The 16204-nt window shown below is 39.3% G+C and overlaps 4 protein-coding genes across 5 annotated transcripts; 2 read left to right on the forward strand and 2 right to left on the reverse strand.

The window, feature by feature from the left end:
• The first annotated feature begins 2351 nt into the window (after positions 1-2351).
• Positions 2352-5652, forward strand: LOC111783192 (nucleobase-ascorbate transporter 2-like). The gene is made up of 13 exons (XM_023664090.1): positions 2352-2751; positions 2854-2951; positions 3148-3324; positions 3545-3645; positions 3729-3804; positions 3886-3945; positions 4033-4217; positions 4325-4421; positions 4517-4662; positions 4755-4846; positions 4934-5011; positions 5088-5248; positions 5322-5652. Exons 1-13 carry the CDS (start codon positions 2661-2663, stop codon positions 5532-5534), a joined length of 1575 nt encoding a protein of 524 aa, XP_023519858.1. The 5' UTR covers positions 2352-2660; the 3' UTR covers positions 5535-5652.
• A 159-nt stretch (positions 5653-5811) lies between these two features.
• LOC111783191 (O-fucosyltransferase 8) lies at positions 5812-10105 on the reverse strand. Of its 2 annotated transcripts, none has more exons than XM_023664089.1 (10): positions 9761-10105; positions 8672-8761; positions 8488-8587; positions 8259-8329; positions 8000-8088; positions 7518-7638; positions 7292-7435; positions 6839-7173; positions 6507-6747; positions 5812-6367 (listed from the first exon to the last, which is right to left on the reverse strand). In XM_023664089.1, exons 2-10 carry the CDS (start codon positions 8714-8716, stop codon positions 6059-6061), a joined length of 1455 nt encoding a protein of 484 aa, XP_023519857.1. In that variant the 5' UTR covers positions 8717-8761; positions 9761-10105; the 3' UTR covers positions 5812-6058. The 2 variants fall into 2 exon arrangements, with proteins under 2 accessions (XP_023519857.1, XP_023519856.1); XM_023664088.1 differs by lacking the exon at positions 9761-10105 and adding an exon at positions 9012-9735.
• Positions 10106-11278: 1173 nt separating this feature from the next.
• On the forward strand, positions 11279-14041 carry LOC111782669 (pentatricopeptide repeat-containing protein DOT4, chloroplastic). The gene has a single exon (XM_023663467.1). The coding sequence runs from the start codon at positions 11395-11397 to the stop codon at positions 14029-14031; it is 2637 nt and encodes an 878-aa protein (XP_023519235.1). The 5' UTR covers positions 11279-11394; the 3' UTR covers positions 14032-14041.
• A 36-nt stretch (positions 14042-14077) lies between these two features.
• On the reverse strand, positions 14078-16111 carry LOC111782671 (receptor-like protein 51). The gene has a single exon (XM_023663468.1). It carries the CDS (start codon positions 15730-15732, stop codon positions 14383-14385), a length of 1350 nt encoding a protein of 449 aa, XP_023519236.1. The 5' UTR covers positions 15733-16111; the 3' UTR covers positions 14078-14382.
• Between the last annotated feature and the right edge of the window lie 93 nt (positions 16112-16204).

The raw sequence follows: 16204 nt of genomic DNA on the forward strand, positions 1-16204 counted from the left end.
AAATAATCGCTAAAGAGTAAACCAGAGACCCCACACCCACAACTTTGTTTACCTTTTCCTCTAAATTAACCCACAGCTTCATATGAACGAACAAAATTATGATGCGAATTGGCAAAAAGGAATCTTCTTCTTCTTCTTCTTCTTCTTCCATATTTTAACATCGAAACAAAGGTGGTTGCTTTACAATGTTTTGGAGTCCAAACCCTGTAAGTACGTGTGGGTCAGCTTGAAAAGGTAAGCTGAGAATTGGAGTTTTCTCATCTCATTTCCTGAAGCTTTATAAAACACCAAAATAGCCACCTTTGGTAGGCAGCTTAGCAGGTGGAAGTGGGTTTGTATGTTTTAGGAGCTTTTGCTTTTTGGTTAAGACTGCTTCTCTGCACAGTTGCTTTTGGAATAGAACACAAGTTGTCTTCTTTTGAGAGAAACAAAGAGATAGCATGTGAAGCTAAAGGCTTGTCCCATGGATGCATATGTATAAAAGACTGGTTGAAACACGAGAGAGAGGATGACAGGGTTTCCAGTGCTTACTATTTTTTTCCCCTTATTTTTATGCATCACTTTCTTTACATCATCTATAATCCTTTTATATTGGGCTTATAAAAAGCTCATTAAATTACCCCTTCTACCTCTACTTTTACAATTTTGGGTTGTACCCATTATGATATGGTTTAAGGGTATTACAATTCTTGTGGTTTAACAGATACCCTTTGTGTCCTTCAACTAATAGCCATCTTTCCGCTACCTTACCCTACTCCGTCCATCAAAACAAAATAGATAGTAAGAAATATTCATTTATTGTTCGTCGACTACGTCTTTCGACTTGATCTTAAGCCGACTTACCTTCCATGGATGAATCTTGTAGAGGAACTGTTTTCGAAACATTGGATTCTTACCAATTTGTGCGTTACTCAAGCTGACATTCTCGCCTCCGTTTACTTAATATGGGTTCAAATATAATTAGCCTGAAACTTTAGGTTATTACCTTTCCTTGCAGCATCTCAAGAAAACAATTCTGGCAGTCAATGAAGACAAAATTATAAGAACGATAATAACTTTTTTGAATTCACAAAGCTAATGAACTAAAATGTAANTAAAAAAAAAAAAAAAAAAAAAAGTTAAAGCTTTTCCATTAATATTTAAATAATAATAGTGAAATAATTTGTAATAATTAATGACTAACACAAAAGAATAAAGATAAAGCTTGTCTTGGCCATTAGTGAACTTAAACAGCTTATTTATAAGTAGATTATTGTGATAAAAACAAACCAAGATCACGAGATTTGTGAAAACGCAGCCATTTCGAAGCTGCAGTAAGAGACGTTGGAGTTTTTGCGATGGGTGAAAGGCCGTTCAACACCAACACACGTTGGTGTCTACTCAGATTACATTCTCAGCTGCCTCATTTTTTTTCTTATTTAGGGTTTAGGGTTTCTCTCACTTTCAATACAATCTACAACTTATCCCTAAAAACATTACCTCTGTAAAATTTTACATCGGTTGAGAAGAAAAACGAAATATTCAAGGAATGAAAACTTCTCTCTAGCAAACACGTTTTATAAACCTGGAGGAGAAGTCCGAAAGGAAAATTCACATAGGACAATATTTACTAGGTGTGTATTTAGACTGTTACAACCTCCACAAATCAAATGACCATAGACAAAGGCACCACAAAATGTCTAGGAGCTCTACGAACTCTCTAGAGCTAGAAGGCTAAACTCAAGATCCATTTTGACCGCACAACTCAAAGACCTTAGTTTGTATTAGGTAATTATACACCCTACAAGATAGGAAATTATGATGGGTCATAGGAAGTTTTGTTTAATGTTAGGTCACTCTAATAAAGTAAGATTAGAGTGGTAATGTTGTGCATATTATAACCCAATTTCCATCCTTAAAAATCTTACACTTTATAATCACCTTTGTTCCAATCATCCTAATCATGCACACAACAAAAGTGGGAAAAAGAGAACCAAAGATGAAAGCGGGTTCAAAGATACCCTTGTCCATATGATTTTTAAATTTTGTGGATCAATTGGATATAAAATTAAAATTTTAAGATTTTATTTGATATAAAATTTAAATTTATATCTAATTGATCGAACGAGAAGACATGATATTTGTTTTTAGCTTGTCTTTTTATTTTAGTAGACATGAATTTTAGAGAAAAGACATGAGCAAGCATAAATTTTGTTTTTAGCTGTCCTTTTATTATTATAAGGAAGGTGAAGGAGGAGGCAAAATGAGCAACGGTTACATTTGGGTTTGGTAGTTCCTGTGAGGGTAGTTTGGGAAGTGCCAAAAATGAGGTGGAAGACTGAAGAGGGCCAAGAACACTAAAGCCACAAAAGCCGCTTGGTCATGCGCGGCAAGCAACTCACTGCTTCTCTCTCTCTCTCTCTCTCTCTCTCTCTACGCATTCAATCCTCACCTCTGTAACCTTTTGATTTCACTCCCACTTTTGCTTTTCCATTTCTCCTTTTCTCATTCTGTGTTCTCTTCTCCTCTCACTCTGTTTTTCTACAAGTTCTCTTGTGAAACAGAGACAGAGAGAGACAGAGAGACTGGCTTGCTTCATTTGTTTGTTTGTTTGTTTCTCTGTTTTGCTTATTTTACCACAACCCCATTTGGGATTTGCACTCACTGGGCGTTTGTGAGTAATGGAAGCTCCGAAACCAGAGGAGATTAGCCATCCACCAATGGATCAACTTCAGGGCTTGGAGTACTGTATCGATTCTAACCCAACTTGGGGTAATGCTACATTTTCCAAATGCACACAACTATACCAACTCATTGATGTTTTTCTTCTTCTGAGCTCGTAATTGTTGTTGTTTGCTTATGTTTTCAAAACAGGGGAAGCCATAGCTTTGGGCTTTCAGCACTACATTCTGGCGTTGGGTACTGCTGTCATGATTCCTTCTTTCCTTGTTCCTTTGATGGGAGGCGATGATGTGAGAAACATTTTCAACTTTTTCTTGCTATTTTCAGTTTTTACATGAAGGCTGCTGAGTTTCAATCATGACAGATTGTCTGGCTTCAAAATACAGACAAAAGAAAATAATCTCAAACTTTTTCATCTCAACATGCTTTTCTGCTTGTTTTTTTGTTTTTTTTTTTTTTAACATGGGGGTTGAAACTCGGATATAGGGTGATAAAGTGAGGGTGGTACAGACTCTACTTTTTGTTGAAGGGATCAATACGCTTCTACAGACTCTGTTTGGAACAAGATTGCCGACTGTTATCGGAGGTTCTTATGCCTTTATGGTTCCGATTATTTCCATCATTCACGACTCATCTTTATCAAGAATCGAGGACCCCCATTTGGTCAGTAACCCAATTCAGTATTTTCTTTTTCTTTTTACTTTTCCATTTGTCTCCAAACGTGTGGACAAATCAATTGTCTTTATGGATGCATTATGAACCGTAAGATTTTGTCCATACATTCAACTCAATCAATGTCCAAAGAGTCAACATGGTTGTCTTTTTCTTTATCTAATGAATTAAACATAAGATCACTTTTAATACATGAATTAAACTTCCACAGAGATTTCTGAGCACAATGAGAGCAGTTCAGGGAGCTCTAATTGTATCATCAAGTATACAGATCATTTTGGGATACAGTCAATTGTGGGCTATCTGCTCCAGGTAGAACTTCCTTAAGAATCAAGACATCACTAAATCTATTTCACACTAAATGTTGATGGAAGGAAGTTCATCATCCGTTTCAGGTTCTTCAGTCCTCTTGGAATGGTGCCTGTGATTGCACTAGTAGGCTTTGGTATGTTTGACAGAGGCTTCCCAGTGGTATACTTACGAGAGGTCCCTGTGTTTTCAACTTTTTGTTTTTTGGTTTTTCCATTCATCTGACCATTGAAACTTAACCAGGTTGGAAGATGTGTGGAAATTGGCGTTCCCATGCTTATACTCTTTATAGCTCTCTCACAGGTGATGGCTTATTATCTTGCTACTGCAAAACAATAACAAAAGTCAGGCACCCTTTTTAAAAATCTATACAATTTACTTCTTTTGCAGTATCTCAAAGGTTTTCATATAAGGCAACTGCCAATACTTGAACGTTTTGCTCTTCTTATATCTGTTACTGTGATATGGGCATATGCACACCTCTTGACAGCCAGTGGTGCATACAAACATCGACCAGAATTAACTCAAATCAATTGTCGAACTGACAGGGCCAACCTCATTTCATCTGCTCCATGGTTGTTATCTAAACCTGACCTCGCTTTTACTTTGTGCTGATATAAAAAGAAAAAAAGAAAAAAAGAACTTAACCCCTCTTCCCCAAATTGCCTCCTTCATCATTCAGGATTAAGATACCATACCCTCTTCAATGGGGTGCTCCAACCTTCGATGCTGGCCATGCTTTTGGGATGATGGCTGCAGTTCTGGTATCTTTGATTGAGGTACTTGCTATATTCTTCTATTCTAGCACTATATTCTAATTCTTGCTCTGTACTTGAAAGAGTCGTATGGAAAACTTATAATCATTTATTAACAGTCAACTGGAGCATTTAAGGCAGCTTCACGTTTAGCGAGTGCAACCCCACCTCCAGCTCATGTTCTGAGTCGAGGGATCGGTTGGCAGGGAATCGGGATTCTTCTGAGTGGTCTGTTTGGAACATTGTCTGGATCAACTGTCTCAATGTATGTTTTTTTGTTTTCACTTCTCGTTGCATTGTGTCATTGAGATTGTATGTATCTATGCAAGTTTTCCGACTTACAAAATGTAAATACAGAGAAAATGTAGGTCTGCTTGGAAGCACGCGTGTTGGTAGCCGCAGGGTTATCCAGATTTCAGCTGGATTTATGATATTCTTCTCAATTCTAGGTGAGCAGAAATTAGTTATGGTAGTAAACTAAAAGATAAACATCTTATCTTGTTCAAGTTTTATCATATGACTGCTGATTTCTGCAGGGAAATTTGGAGCATTGTTTGCTTCAATACCCTTCACTATATTTGCAGCAGTATATTGTGTCTTGTTTGGTCTTGTTGGTGAGTAGATTTTGCATAAATTCACATTTTGCATTCTCTGGAAATGGAATGTTAACAAATTTAGCTCTTTTCTCAGCCTCTGTGGGGTTGTCATTTTTGCAATTTACCAACATGAATTCAATGAGGAATCTCTTCATTACTGGTGTGGCATTGTTCTTGGGTTTGTCTGTGCCTGATTATTTTAGGGAGTACACCGCAAAGGCCTTCCATGGCCCTGCTCACACAAACGCTGGATGGGTGAGTTTCTGTTTTCACTTAATTTTCTCTATGAACATGATGAACTAACGCGAGTTCTTGTTTTAATGTGCAGTTCAATGACTTCCTAAACACCATATTCTTCTCTCCACCAACAGTAGCACTCATAGTTGCGGTTTTCTTGGATAACACACTAGACTACAAAGACAGTGCTAGAGACAGGGGAATGCCATGGTGGGTTAAGTTCAGAACGTTCAAGGGAGACGGCAGGAATGAAGAGTTTTACACTCTTCCTTTTAACCTAAACCAATTCTTCCCTCCATCTTGAATAGAAGGAAGAAACAGAGGAGACAACAAAGGTTTGCTTGCGTACAGTGAAAAAAATTGGTTCTTTGAACAGAGACTGGACTCCATCAGTCTTGAGAGAAGAGAGCTGTATTGTCTGTTCTTTTTTTTTTTTTTTTTTTTTTTTTTTTTTTTTTTTTTTTTTTTTTTTTTTTTTTTTTTTTTTTTTTNTTTTTTTTTTTTTTTTTTTTTTTTTTTTTTTTTTTTTTTTTTTTTTTTTTTTTTAATTTAATGATCTTTTTTGTACCTAAAAGAATTGGTTCTTTGAAAGAAGGCAGAATCAGAAAGGGGGGAATGGTTCTTTTTTACAAGCAGTTCTTCTCTCATTAATGAACTATTATAATGGACGAACATAATCAGTCAATTGCAGCAGATTATATACTGACACGGAATAAGAATGAACAAATGAATTTGAATATTGCCTGCCGGAATGGAGGGGAAGATATATGTAAATTGCCATCCAAGGCAGCTAAGCATACATTTATGTGCAAGCCAGATTATAGAACACTAGTGGGATTTGCACATGCATTCTGGGCACATCGGATGACGATAGATGCTTCTACCAAACCCTCTGGTCCGGGATCGTTGACCTTCCTCGATCATCTTACTAACTCTATCTCCAAAAGTTTTCCAACCTATGGTCTTATTCTCGGACAAGATTGCTGCTAACCTTTTCTTGTTTGGTCTTAAAGTAGGAGCATTGCCACCTCCATGGTAAGTTCGAAATCCTGACACCAGAGATGATAGTTGGCTTCCAGAGTCGGTCATGGCAAAGACATCAGCACTCGCACAGGCAATAAAATCCAACGCTGCAAGCTATATACAGGCAATGCATTCAGTCTAATGGATTGACAAACCATCAAAGAAACAAGCAACTTTTCATTGTGGTGCATAAATACTTTTGAAATTACTGAGAGAGAGATAATTGTCACATGCATGCTCTTCAATGTTATACCTGAGAAGAGAAGTTTTGAAATGGTGCAAGCTCACTGGGAGTAAGAAGTGTTTCCTTTGTGACTAAGTTAGGATAGAGGTTGGTGAAGGTTCGCATCCGGGAGTTTCCACCATATATATGAGATCCAGCCAAATAGATATAAGTTCTATGTTTGAATCCAAGGCCGGCTAGAACAAGTGCTGCTTCTTCTGGTGTCAATGGGCATCTCCCTGACATTCTCAACTCTGTTGAAGAAATTGTCCTGCATACCAATTCGTAATCCCAAAGTGATCAGCATCTACTAACATAAGTTCATACTGTCTGAAAAAAAGACAAAAACTCCATTGAAGTACCTTGACTTCTTCAAACGCTCAATCAGTAAAGGAAAATGGATTTCTCTGTAAGCTTGAAGCTCCTTCTTCTCATCTTCTCCACCTCCAAAGTCACAGAGGGAGTATGCAACCATATCCACTTCAAATCTCAAATGTAAAGCAAGATACTTCACTGGACCTCCAACAACTTTGTCCTCTTTGGATGCTACATAGTCTATGAAGTTCCCTAGCAGTTGTTTATCCAACATACTCTTGGCGGCTTCGTATTTTCTGATCCTTTTGACCAATAAAGAACCAACTTGTTGGATTTTATGTGTGAACTTCAGAGCATGGAAGTTGCATTTACATCTTAATTTCTGCAATGTGAAAAAGTTGCAGCAAATCATTAAGAAATACCTACATTTCAGACTCATGTTGATACCAAGCTAAATCCTAATAGCAATAATGTTTGTCCTGTTATATTTGGCTTACAACCTGAAGGTTGAAGGGTATGGGATCAAAGCCAAGTCGATTTCCGAAGCCAAGGAAGTGAACAACTCCATTCTGCAAAAGGAGAGGGAGAACGGTTCTAATATAATCAGTGGGCTTTGCCTCTTTTGCAATATCTGCATCAGTGATCTGCAAAAAAGACCAGGAGCTACTAAGTTGTTTCCGGAGTAGAAGTTGTTATATGAAGTATTTACACTTATTTATAACATACCTGAATACCAATTGCTTCTAGATCTACAGACTTTAAGTAAGAAGGGAGTTCCTTGACAATATGTACATCATCTTTAAGAGTATTCATAAAGTAATCTTCTTGGTATATGTCACCAAACTGGCTGCATTCTCATTAAAAGCATAAAATCACAAATGCTTGCCATGGCCAGAAGTCGAACGTTAATGCGAAAAATTAAACAAGAACAATGATTCAGTTTTGGAAATGCTTCTATAGTTGAATGGTGATTGTTATTTTAGTAAATGAAATGTTCTCAAGTCAACCAACAATGCATAAATGAAAGGAAGGTGCCACTACATCATTCTTACAGAGCCCCATCAGCCGAGAAATGGTTATAAGTGACCAAGTTAGACTAGCAAAATATGTACCCTCGACCAAGAGGTAGAGGTTTGAATCTCCCGCCCCGCATATGGTTGAACTAAAAAAAAACAGTAGAATGGTATGGATTCAGAAAGACCTCAGACCTTGGATCCTTCCATACATTGCTGTAGAGAAATCTTGGAATTACGAGAGTTGCATTAAGAAGAGATGCCAGTGCAACAGCATTGCAGACCTGCAAGAGTTGTAAGCCCACGTGAAGACTAAGAGAACATCATCTATAGGCACTAAACTGTAGTATTTCATCATCTATAGGCGTTTGGATGCGCTGATATGCAGGTAGAACATAGAACTCTCTAACAATCTAAAAAGGATAATAGTGACATGGAAGATACAAACACTTACAGCAACTCGTTGCTGATTAAGACCACCATTTGCACTGACAACTATGTAACCATTAGTCTTATCAAACTTCCCTGCTCCAAGATTACAACTGAGTGTCAATCACATGATAAAGTATTCATGCACTAAACTCTAGTATACTCATTGTGTCTGCAGCAGCGATTAGCAATTATCTGAGCAAAAATTAAAAGGGTTTTATAAACGTCGAAGAGTTAAATGTCTGATCGAGTACCTAAATTGGATACAACGTTTCTGTCTGCACAGGGTACCCATCCAGAGGCCTGAAGATATGGTTCCTTCCACAAGCTTGATTTCTCTGGTTTAAACTCAATCTGAAAGCAGAACAGTCTCAACTTTGTAAGATTTCATCAGAAAAATGACAACATTTACAGTATGTGAAGAGTCATGTAGCAAACCTTTGCAAGAGAAACAGAGGCCAAATGTACAAGGCGGTCATACATCTGGATTGGAGATTTTTCTTTGTGAACATTGGGACCATTATCATTCTTGAGTCAACAAAAATGAAAATATCATCACAAGAGCATTAATGTTAGAACATTGTAATATCCACTGACCATCTCTATGCATAGAATTTGAGCATTCTACGAAGTAAGTACTGATGGATCTTATCTAAACTTTTACTAAAATCATGGGGAGAGAGTATGAAGGATCCAAGCATATAAGGATATGTATCAACGCCATATTTAAAAAGCTACTACCAACCCAATTAAATCTAGAAACATTCCTACATTTTACCTTGATACCACTTGATTTTCTGGCAGGTGAAGTGTTCCGGCGAATAATCAAATTGACAAGGGATACTGTTAAGGAATCAACCAAAAAAACAAAACCAATCACCCCAATCATAAACAAAATTGACCTCACATGCTTTTGAAGCCAAACATTTCTTTTACTCCCATAGGATCCCTTAGAAGCACTAAGTTTGGAAACATCATGTTTCAATCCATGAACTGATACGGTTTTCAAACCTGAGTTCACATCTTCTCCTGAAAGCCTCCTCCCAATAGAAGGATTATTCCCACAAAAGTTTTCTGAACAACATCTAATCTGATAATCTTTCATTCCTAATGACATTCCATCACTCTGAGACTCAGGGCGCAAGCTTCTGGAGACCCCTTGCTTCCCCATTTTTATCTCTCAAACAACCTCAAACATCTATCCTTCCTTACACTATACAGAAACTTTGGTGTTTTAAGGAACCATATAACAAAAAAACATGTAACCATAAACTATGAAGGCCTGCATTCACATTTTCTTTTTCTTACAGATTCTCTCTGTCTGTCTTTCTCAGAAAACAACCCACCAACACAAAGACAGAAGTGATCTAACAAAAATGCAAGTTTGGTAAGCAAAGAAAATTGTTAAACAAGAAGGTATGCATACACGTTAGGAACAAAAGGAAAGGAAAGCTGAAAAGTCCGGTGAGAATAGATGAGTGCAATAAAAGCAAAATATTAAAGGCCGAATAACACTTTCAGACTAACCTTGAACACCAAGAAATACTTGCGAACAGTTACAGGCTACCAACCAGGGCTAAACGTCTGCTTCAGAGCAACTCCCTTTCTGGGTTCTCACATTATTGAACAATAGAGCCTTAGCTGAACTTGGGAGGACGAGGAAGAAGAAGAAGAGGGTGAATGTTGGAATTGGCGGGTCCAGTAAATCTAATCACCCAAAAATTTCACAGAACCGTTGGTACAACTACCTTGACTTTTTTGGAAGATTTGTCCTTCTATATGTGATCGTATGATGAAATTTTCCAATCGCATGGCCTAAATGATTCTTATACGCCAACCCCAAAATGAATCAGAGATCCACGCTGGTGGCGGACATAGATTATAGAAGAGGAGGATCCAAACCCAATCTGAAAAACGAAATGAAATGGCAAGAATCAGGGATTGAAGTTTTAATTTAATGAAAATTATACTTTAGTTAAATTACGAGTTTAATCATATATGGTCCTTAAATTTTGAAGTGTATGTGGTATTAAATTTGTGATTTTTCCATCAGATGAGCAAACAGTCTTATTTAAAGCACTATTTCAAAAGGGCATTTCAAACCAAACTCTCTTTTATTCATACATTCAAGATTTATGGACTTGGGACTGCCCAATTCTCGTCTTTGATTTTGTTGAGAGGACCAAGAACATGTTTGATACTCGGCCTCTTCTCTGATGATCATACTGTCCACGACAACGACAAGGCCAACAATACAGTGGATGATAGACGTTCACTCTGAATAGCTAAGAGATTGGTGATTGAATCTGCAACATCGGCCATTTAGTGAGGATATGATTTGGGTACCCATTTCTTAAGCTCATTTCTCTAGTTGTACAAATCATTTCATCTCTAGCCTTCTTTCTACCTTGTCAATGTTTCCATTAACAGAATGCTTTACCTCTTCTGGAAACAATCCCATCCAACCCCAACACTGCATTGCAAAGGAAACTTGATTTAAGAAACAAGACTGAGTTTAATGAAGAGTGTCCGTCACCTGGAGCCATATATGCCAACCCATGTAAGAAAAATTTAAGCTTGTCACTCGGTTGTGCTTTATACTACAAATTATGCCAACCCAGTTACAGGCTGAGGTAGTTTCAGACCTATTGTTTGTAATTATGCCATTGGGGTCGCTTGTGATGTAGGCTTTGAGAGCAAGAAGAGCTACCTGGTCTGTGGTCATTTTTCAGCCGTGGCCATGGATAGGTTTGAGCTGTTCGGTATGTTTTCATAATGGATTTGCAAAATTTAAGACGGGTTTGTGCTAGTGAGGACGCGAGGACCTTAGGCGTCTAAAGGGTAGATTGTAAGATTTCACATGAGTTGAAGAAAGAACAAAATATTCTTTACAATAGTGTAGAAACATCTCCCTTAACAGATACGATCTAAAATCATGAGGCTAACGATTATAAGTAACGTGTCAAACTGACAATATCTACTGGCTATGCATGTGTTACAGCTGCTTCACGTGTCTCTGAAGCTTGTTCTCCCACGTGTCCGTCTCATCATTCAATCTTCCCTTTCCTTTGGCCCTATTGTTGCTCTCTATTTTCTTTCTTTATTAGAAGAAATTCGTTGCCATTTTCGCTGTTTCTTGCTGGGACTTCTCGGCGAAAGCTATGTTCTTACTAGCAAAAGCCCCTCCAACCTTCTGGTTACCTTCGGCAGGGTACGACCACCGTGGTTTAGTGAACTTGAAATTCCGGCAATCTTCAGCCTTTGTCAAACCCAATTCGCAATCTTCCTTCTCGAATTCGGCCTATGCTTCTACAGAGAGCTACACCCCCGCAGCATTGGAAGCGAAAAAATACACCGATGTTGAACTGAATAATTCCCGCAAAATTGTCAAGTTTTGTGAAGTGGGTGATCTAAAAAATGCGATAGAGCTTCTTTGCAGCTCCCAAAATTCCAACCTTGATTTGGATACTTATTGCGTCATCTTGCAGCTATGTGCTGAACAAAAATCTATACGAGATGGAAGAAGGGTTCATTCAATAATTGAATCTAATGAAGTTGTAATAGATGGAATCTTAGGGGCGAAACTAGTTTTTATGTATGTGAAATGCGGGGATCTTAGAGAAGGGAGGATGATTTTTGATAAACTCTCTGAAAAGAAGGTTTTCCTCTGGAACCTTGTGATCAGTGAGTATTCGGGAAGTGGTAACTATGGAGAGAGTATAAATTTGTTCAAGCGAATGCTGGAATTGGGGATAAATCCTAATTCTTACACATTTTCCAGTGTTCTGAAATGTTTTGCAGCAGTTGCACGTGTGGAAGAGGGTAGGCAGGTTCATGGGTTGATCTGCAAGTTGGGTTTTACTTCTTACAATGCAGTCGTTAATTCACTAATTTCTTTCTACTTTGTGGGTAGAAAGGTTAGATGTGCACGGAAGCTGTTCGATGAAATGAGTGACCGAGATGTCATTTCATGGAACTCTATGATCAGTGGCTATGTTAAGAATGGTTTAGAAGACAGAGGAATTGAGATTTTCTTAAGGATGTTAGTTTTCAGTGTTGATGTTGATTTGGCTACAATGGTCAATGTTCTTGTAGCTTGTGCAAATATGGGTACTCTTTCGTTGGGCAAGACACTCCATTCTTATTCAATAAAGGCTGCTGCTGTTCTTGACAGAGATGTTATGTTCAATAACACTTTACTGGACATGTACTCAAAATGTGGGGATTTGAACAGTGCCATTCGAGTTTTTGAGAGAATGGATGAGAAAACTGTTGTATCTTGGACTTCGATGATTGCAGGCTATGTTCGTGAAGGTCTGTCCGATGGCGCGATCGAGTTGTTTAACGAAATGAAAAGCAGAGGCGTGCTCCCGGATGTGTATGCTGTTGCAAGCATTCTTCATGCTTGTGCTATTAATGGCAACTTGAACAGTGGGAAGAGTTTACACAACTACATCAGAGAAAACAACTTGGAAACTAACTCGTTCGTCAGTAATGCTCTTATGGACATGTATGCCAAGTGCGGTAGCATGAAGGACGCAGCTGATGTATTTTCTCACATGAAAAGGAAGGATGTTATTTCATGGAATACTATGATCGGAGGTTACTCAAAGAATCGTCTTCCGAATGAAGCTCTGAGCTTGTTTGCAGAGATGCAAAGAGAATCGAAGCCCGATGGCACGACAGTGGCATGTATCCTTCCAGCCTGTGCAAGCCTTGCAGCGTTGGATAAGGGTAGAGAAATCCATGGATATGCATTAAGAAATGGATACTCAAAGGACAAATTTGTTGCTAATGCACTTGTCGATATGTATGTCAAGTGCGGGCTATTAGTTCTTGCCCGGTTGCTCTTCGATATGATTCTCAACAAGGACCTTGTCTCATGGACAGTGATGATAGCTGGATATGGAATGCATGGCTATGGTAGTGAAGCTGTCAATGCCTTCAACCAGATGAGAACAGCTGGGATTGAGCCCGATGAAGTATCCTTCATTTCAATCCTTTATGCCTGCAGCCATTCTGGACTGCTTGATGAAGGATGGAACTTTTTCAATATTATGAAGAAAGAATGTCAGATTGAACCCAACCTGGAGCACTATGCATGTATGGTGGATCTTCTTGCCCGAACGGGGAATCTGGCGAGAGCACATAAATTCATCGAAACGATGCCGATCAAACCAGACGCCACAATTTGGGGTGCATTGTTGTGCGGATGCAGGATACACCATGATGTCAAACTAGCAGAAAAAGTTGCAGAACGAATCTTTGAACTGGAACCAGAAAACACAGGCTATTATGTACTTCTGGCTAACATCTATGCAGAGGCAGAGAAGTGGGAAGAAGTTCAAAAGTTAAGGACGAGGATTGGACGACGTGGTTTGAAGAAGAATCCAGGCTGCAGTTGGATAGAGATCAAGGGCAAGGTGAACATCTTTGTTGCTGGAGATTGCTCCAAACCCCAAGCCAAGAAGATAGAGCTACTTCTGACAAGACTAAGAAGCAAGATGAAGGAAGAAGGTTACTCTCCAAAAACAAGGTATGCTTTGTTAAATGCAGATGAAAGGGAGAAGGAAGTTGCTCTCTGTGGACACAGTGAGAAGTTAGCAATGGCTTTTGGTATGCTGAATCTCCCACCCGGCAAGACGATACGGGTGACTAAAAATCTCCGGGTTTGCGGCGACTGTCACGAGATGGCCAGGTTCATGTCGAAAGACACCAAGAGGGAGATCGTTTTAAGAGATTCTAGTCGTTTTCATCATTTCAAGGATGGATATTGTTCTTGTAGAGGTTACTGGTGAATAAAAGGAAGAAGCCAGTTTGAGACAGAGAGAGTAACAAAGTTGAGACACTGAACATAATGAGATTTTATTGAGACAATAGCAAATCGTGTCATAATAGAAAAAACAAAAGCAAAAGCTTGAAACGATGTTGATAACACTCAAAATGAACACATCAAAACATGCCGTACTCAAATAATAATTGGAACTATCCACCAAAAAGAACAAACGCCAACCAAATTGTCCTGCCACTACATTTACAATGCCTATGCCTATCATGGTTTCTTTACTATTATTCTACCAAGAACAGAAGAAGAAGAAGAAAGAACCAAATAATTCTACTCTAGAAGTAAAGCCGATCGATCTTCACTCTCAACGACAACACTTGGACATACAAACCAGGAAAATGATGAGAAAAATTATGGAAGACAGCCCAATTGCGACTCCAAGCACGACTTTATTGGGGCCATTATGAGACTCCTTGTGGTGGGTGCTAGAATCATCTCCATCACTGTCATCGTAGTCGCTGTTTTCATCAGCCGACGAATCGTCCTTAGCTGGCGGTGGCGATAATGGAAGCCCATGTCTATCACAAGGAGCTATCCCCAGCTTCAGTTTGGATGATAGAATCGAATGGTTGTAGCAAAGGTTGCTATTCCCCTTTATCCTAAAAATTTCCAGCCTTTTCAAGAAAGATCCATTGAAAGGCATTACCCCATGAAACTGGTTGTTCTCAAGATTCAGATACTTTAAGCTCTTCATCTCCGAAAGGAAGTTCGGAATTGTTCCATTCAACTGATTTGAGCTCAGATCGAGGTGAACCAATCCAGGAATTGCCGAAATTGATTCCGGAATGGATCCTGAAAGTGAATTTGATGCCAACGACAAGTTCCGAAGCGATATCAGGTCCCCAACTGAAGTGGGTATCTCGCCATTGAACGCATTAGAAGCTAGATTCAAAGATTCTAGATTCTCCAGCAGAGTAATCGAAGTGGGTAGCTTTCCCTTGAGCATATTACCCGAAAAATCAATGTGGGTAAGGTTGCGATTCAAATGCTTCGGAAAGTAACCCGTAAGATTCGCATTGGAGACAGTCACAGACTTGAGGATATTCATGTTGCCAAGTATAACGAAAGGACCCGAGGCATTAACAGGGACATTGGTAACAGAGAGATCGGTGAGGTTCTCGAGACGGCTAAGCCAGACGCCGGTGAGCTTACGGAGGCTGTTTGTGCAAGTGAAGGATCGAAGAGAGGCAACCAGATCGGCAGGGAAGCGAATAGGGGAAATGGGACAGTCAACAAATTCAAGAGATCTGAGAGTTGAAAGGGATTTGAGAGCTGTGAATGACAAAGCGACGTCGTCGGAGCAATTGGCCAGGCGGAGGAACACGAGGTGCCGAAACGGCGCGGAGGAATCGCAAACGGTGGCGTTGTGAAGTGAGGGTTGCTTGCAGGGGTCCTTGAAGGTGGGGATGTTGAGCGATTGCAAAGCTGTAAGTTGCTTCGGGTCAAGAGAGTTGGAAGATGAAGATGATGATGGTGAAGAAGATGGCGACGGCGATGTCGGTGGCAGTAATGGCCGTGCGTCCGATGGGGCGGAGGTCGGAGATGGAGTAGGAGGATCTTCAATGGGAGGCGCCGGAGTAGCGGCGGTGGCGGTGGCGGTGGAGATTAAGAGGAGAAGCGAGAAAATCACGGCCTTTTGCAGTGGCTGTTTCATCGTTGGTCAGAGAGACGTTGGGAGTGTTTGCTGAAGGACGCCAGCTGAAGCTGAGAGTAATTTAATGAGCAAAGCTGGGGAGTTGGAATGGGACAGTTGGCATGATTACCAAAATACCCTGGCTCTTGATTATTTTAACATAATGCCCAGCTGACAATTTTGGCTGCTGACTAAGGGAAAATGATGAGATGTTTTCCAATTTCATATTTGAAGCTTTCGTGTTCATATCAGATCTTGATGGGTTTGATGATTAAAATATGCCAGTCATCCCATCATTAGTTACCAAACAAATCAAACTTTCCACTACCATGTTATTTATGAGATTCTATTTGTAAACGTGTTATTTATGAGATTGTATTTGTAACTGCTTAAGCTACCGTCCGCTTTTCTTTACGGACTTTCCTTAAAGGTTGTAAAACACGTCTACTAGGGGAGGTTTCCACATTCTTATGTAAATGTTTCGTTCTCCTCT

This window comes from Cucurbita pepo, chromosome LG20 (genome assembly GCF_002806865.2).
Source record: "Cucurbita pepo subsp. pepo cultivar mu-cu-16 chromosome LG20, ASM280686v2, whole genome shotgun sequence".
Classification (NCBI taxonomy): domain Eukaryota; kingdom Viridiplantae; phylum Streptophyta; class Magnoliopsida; order Cucurbitales; family Cucurbitaceae; genus Cucurbita; species Cucurbita pepo.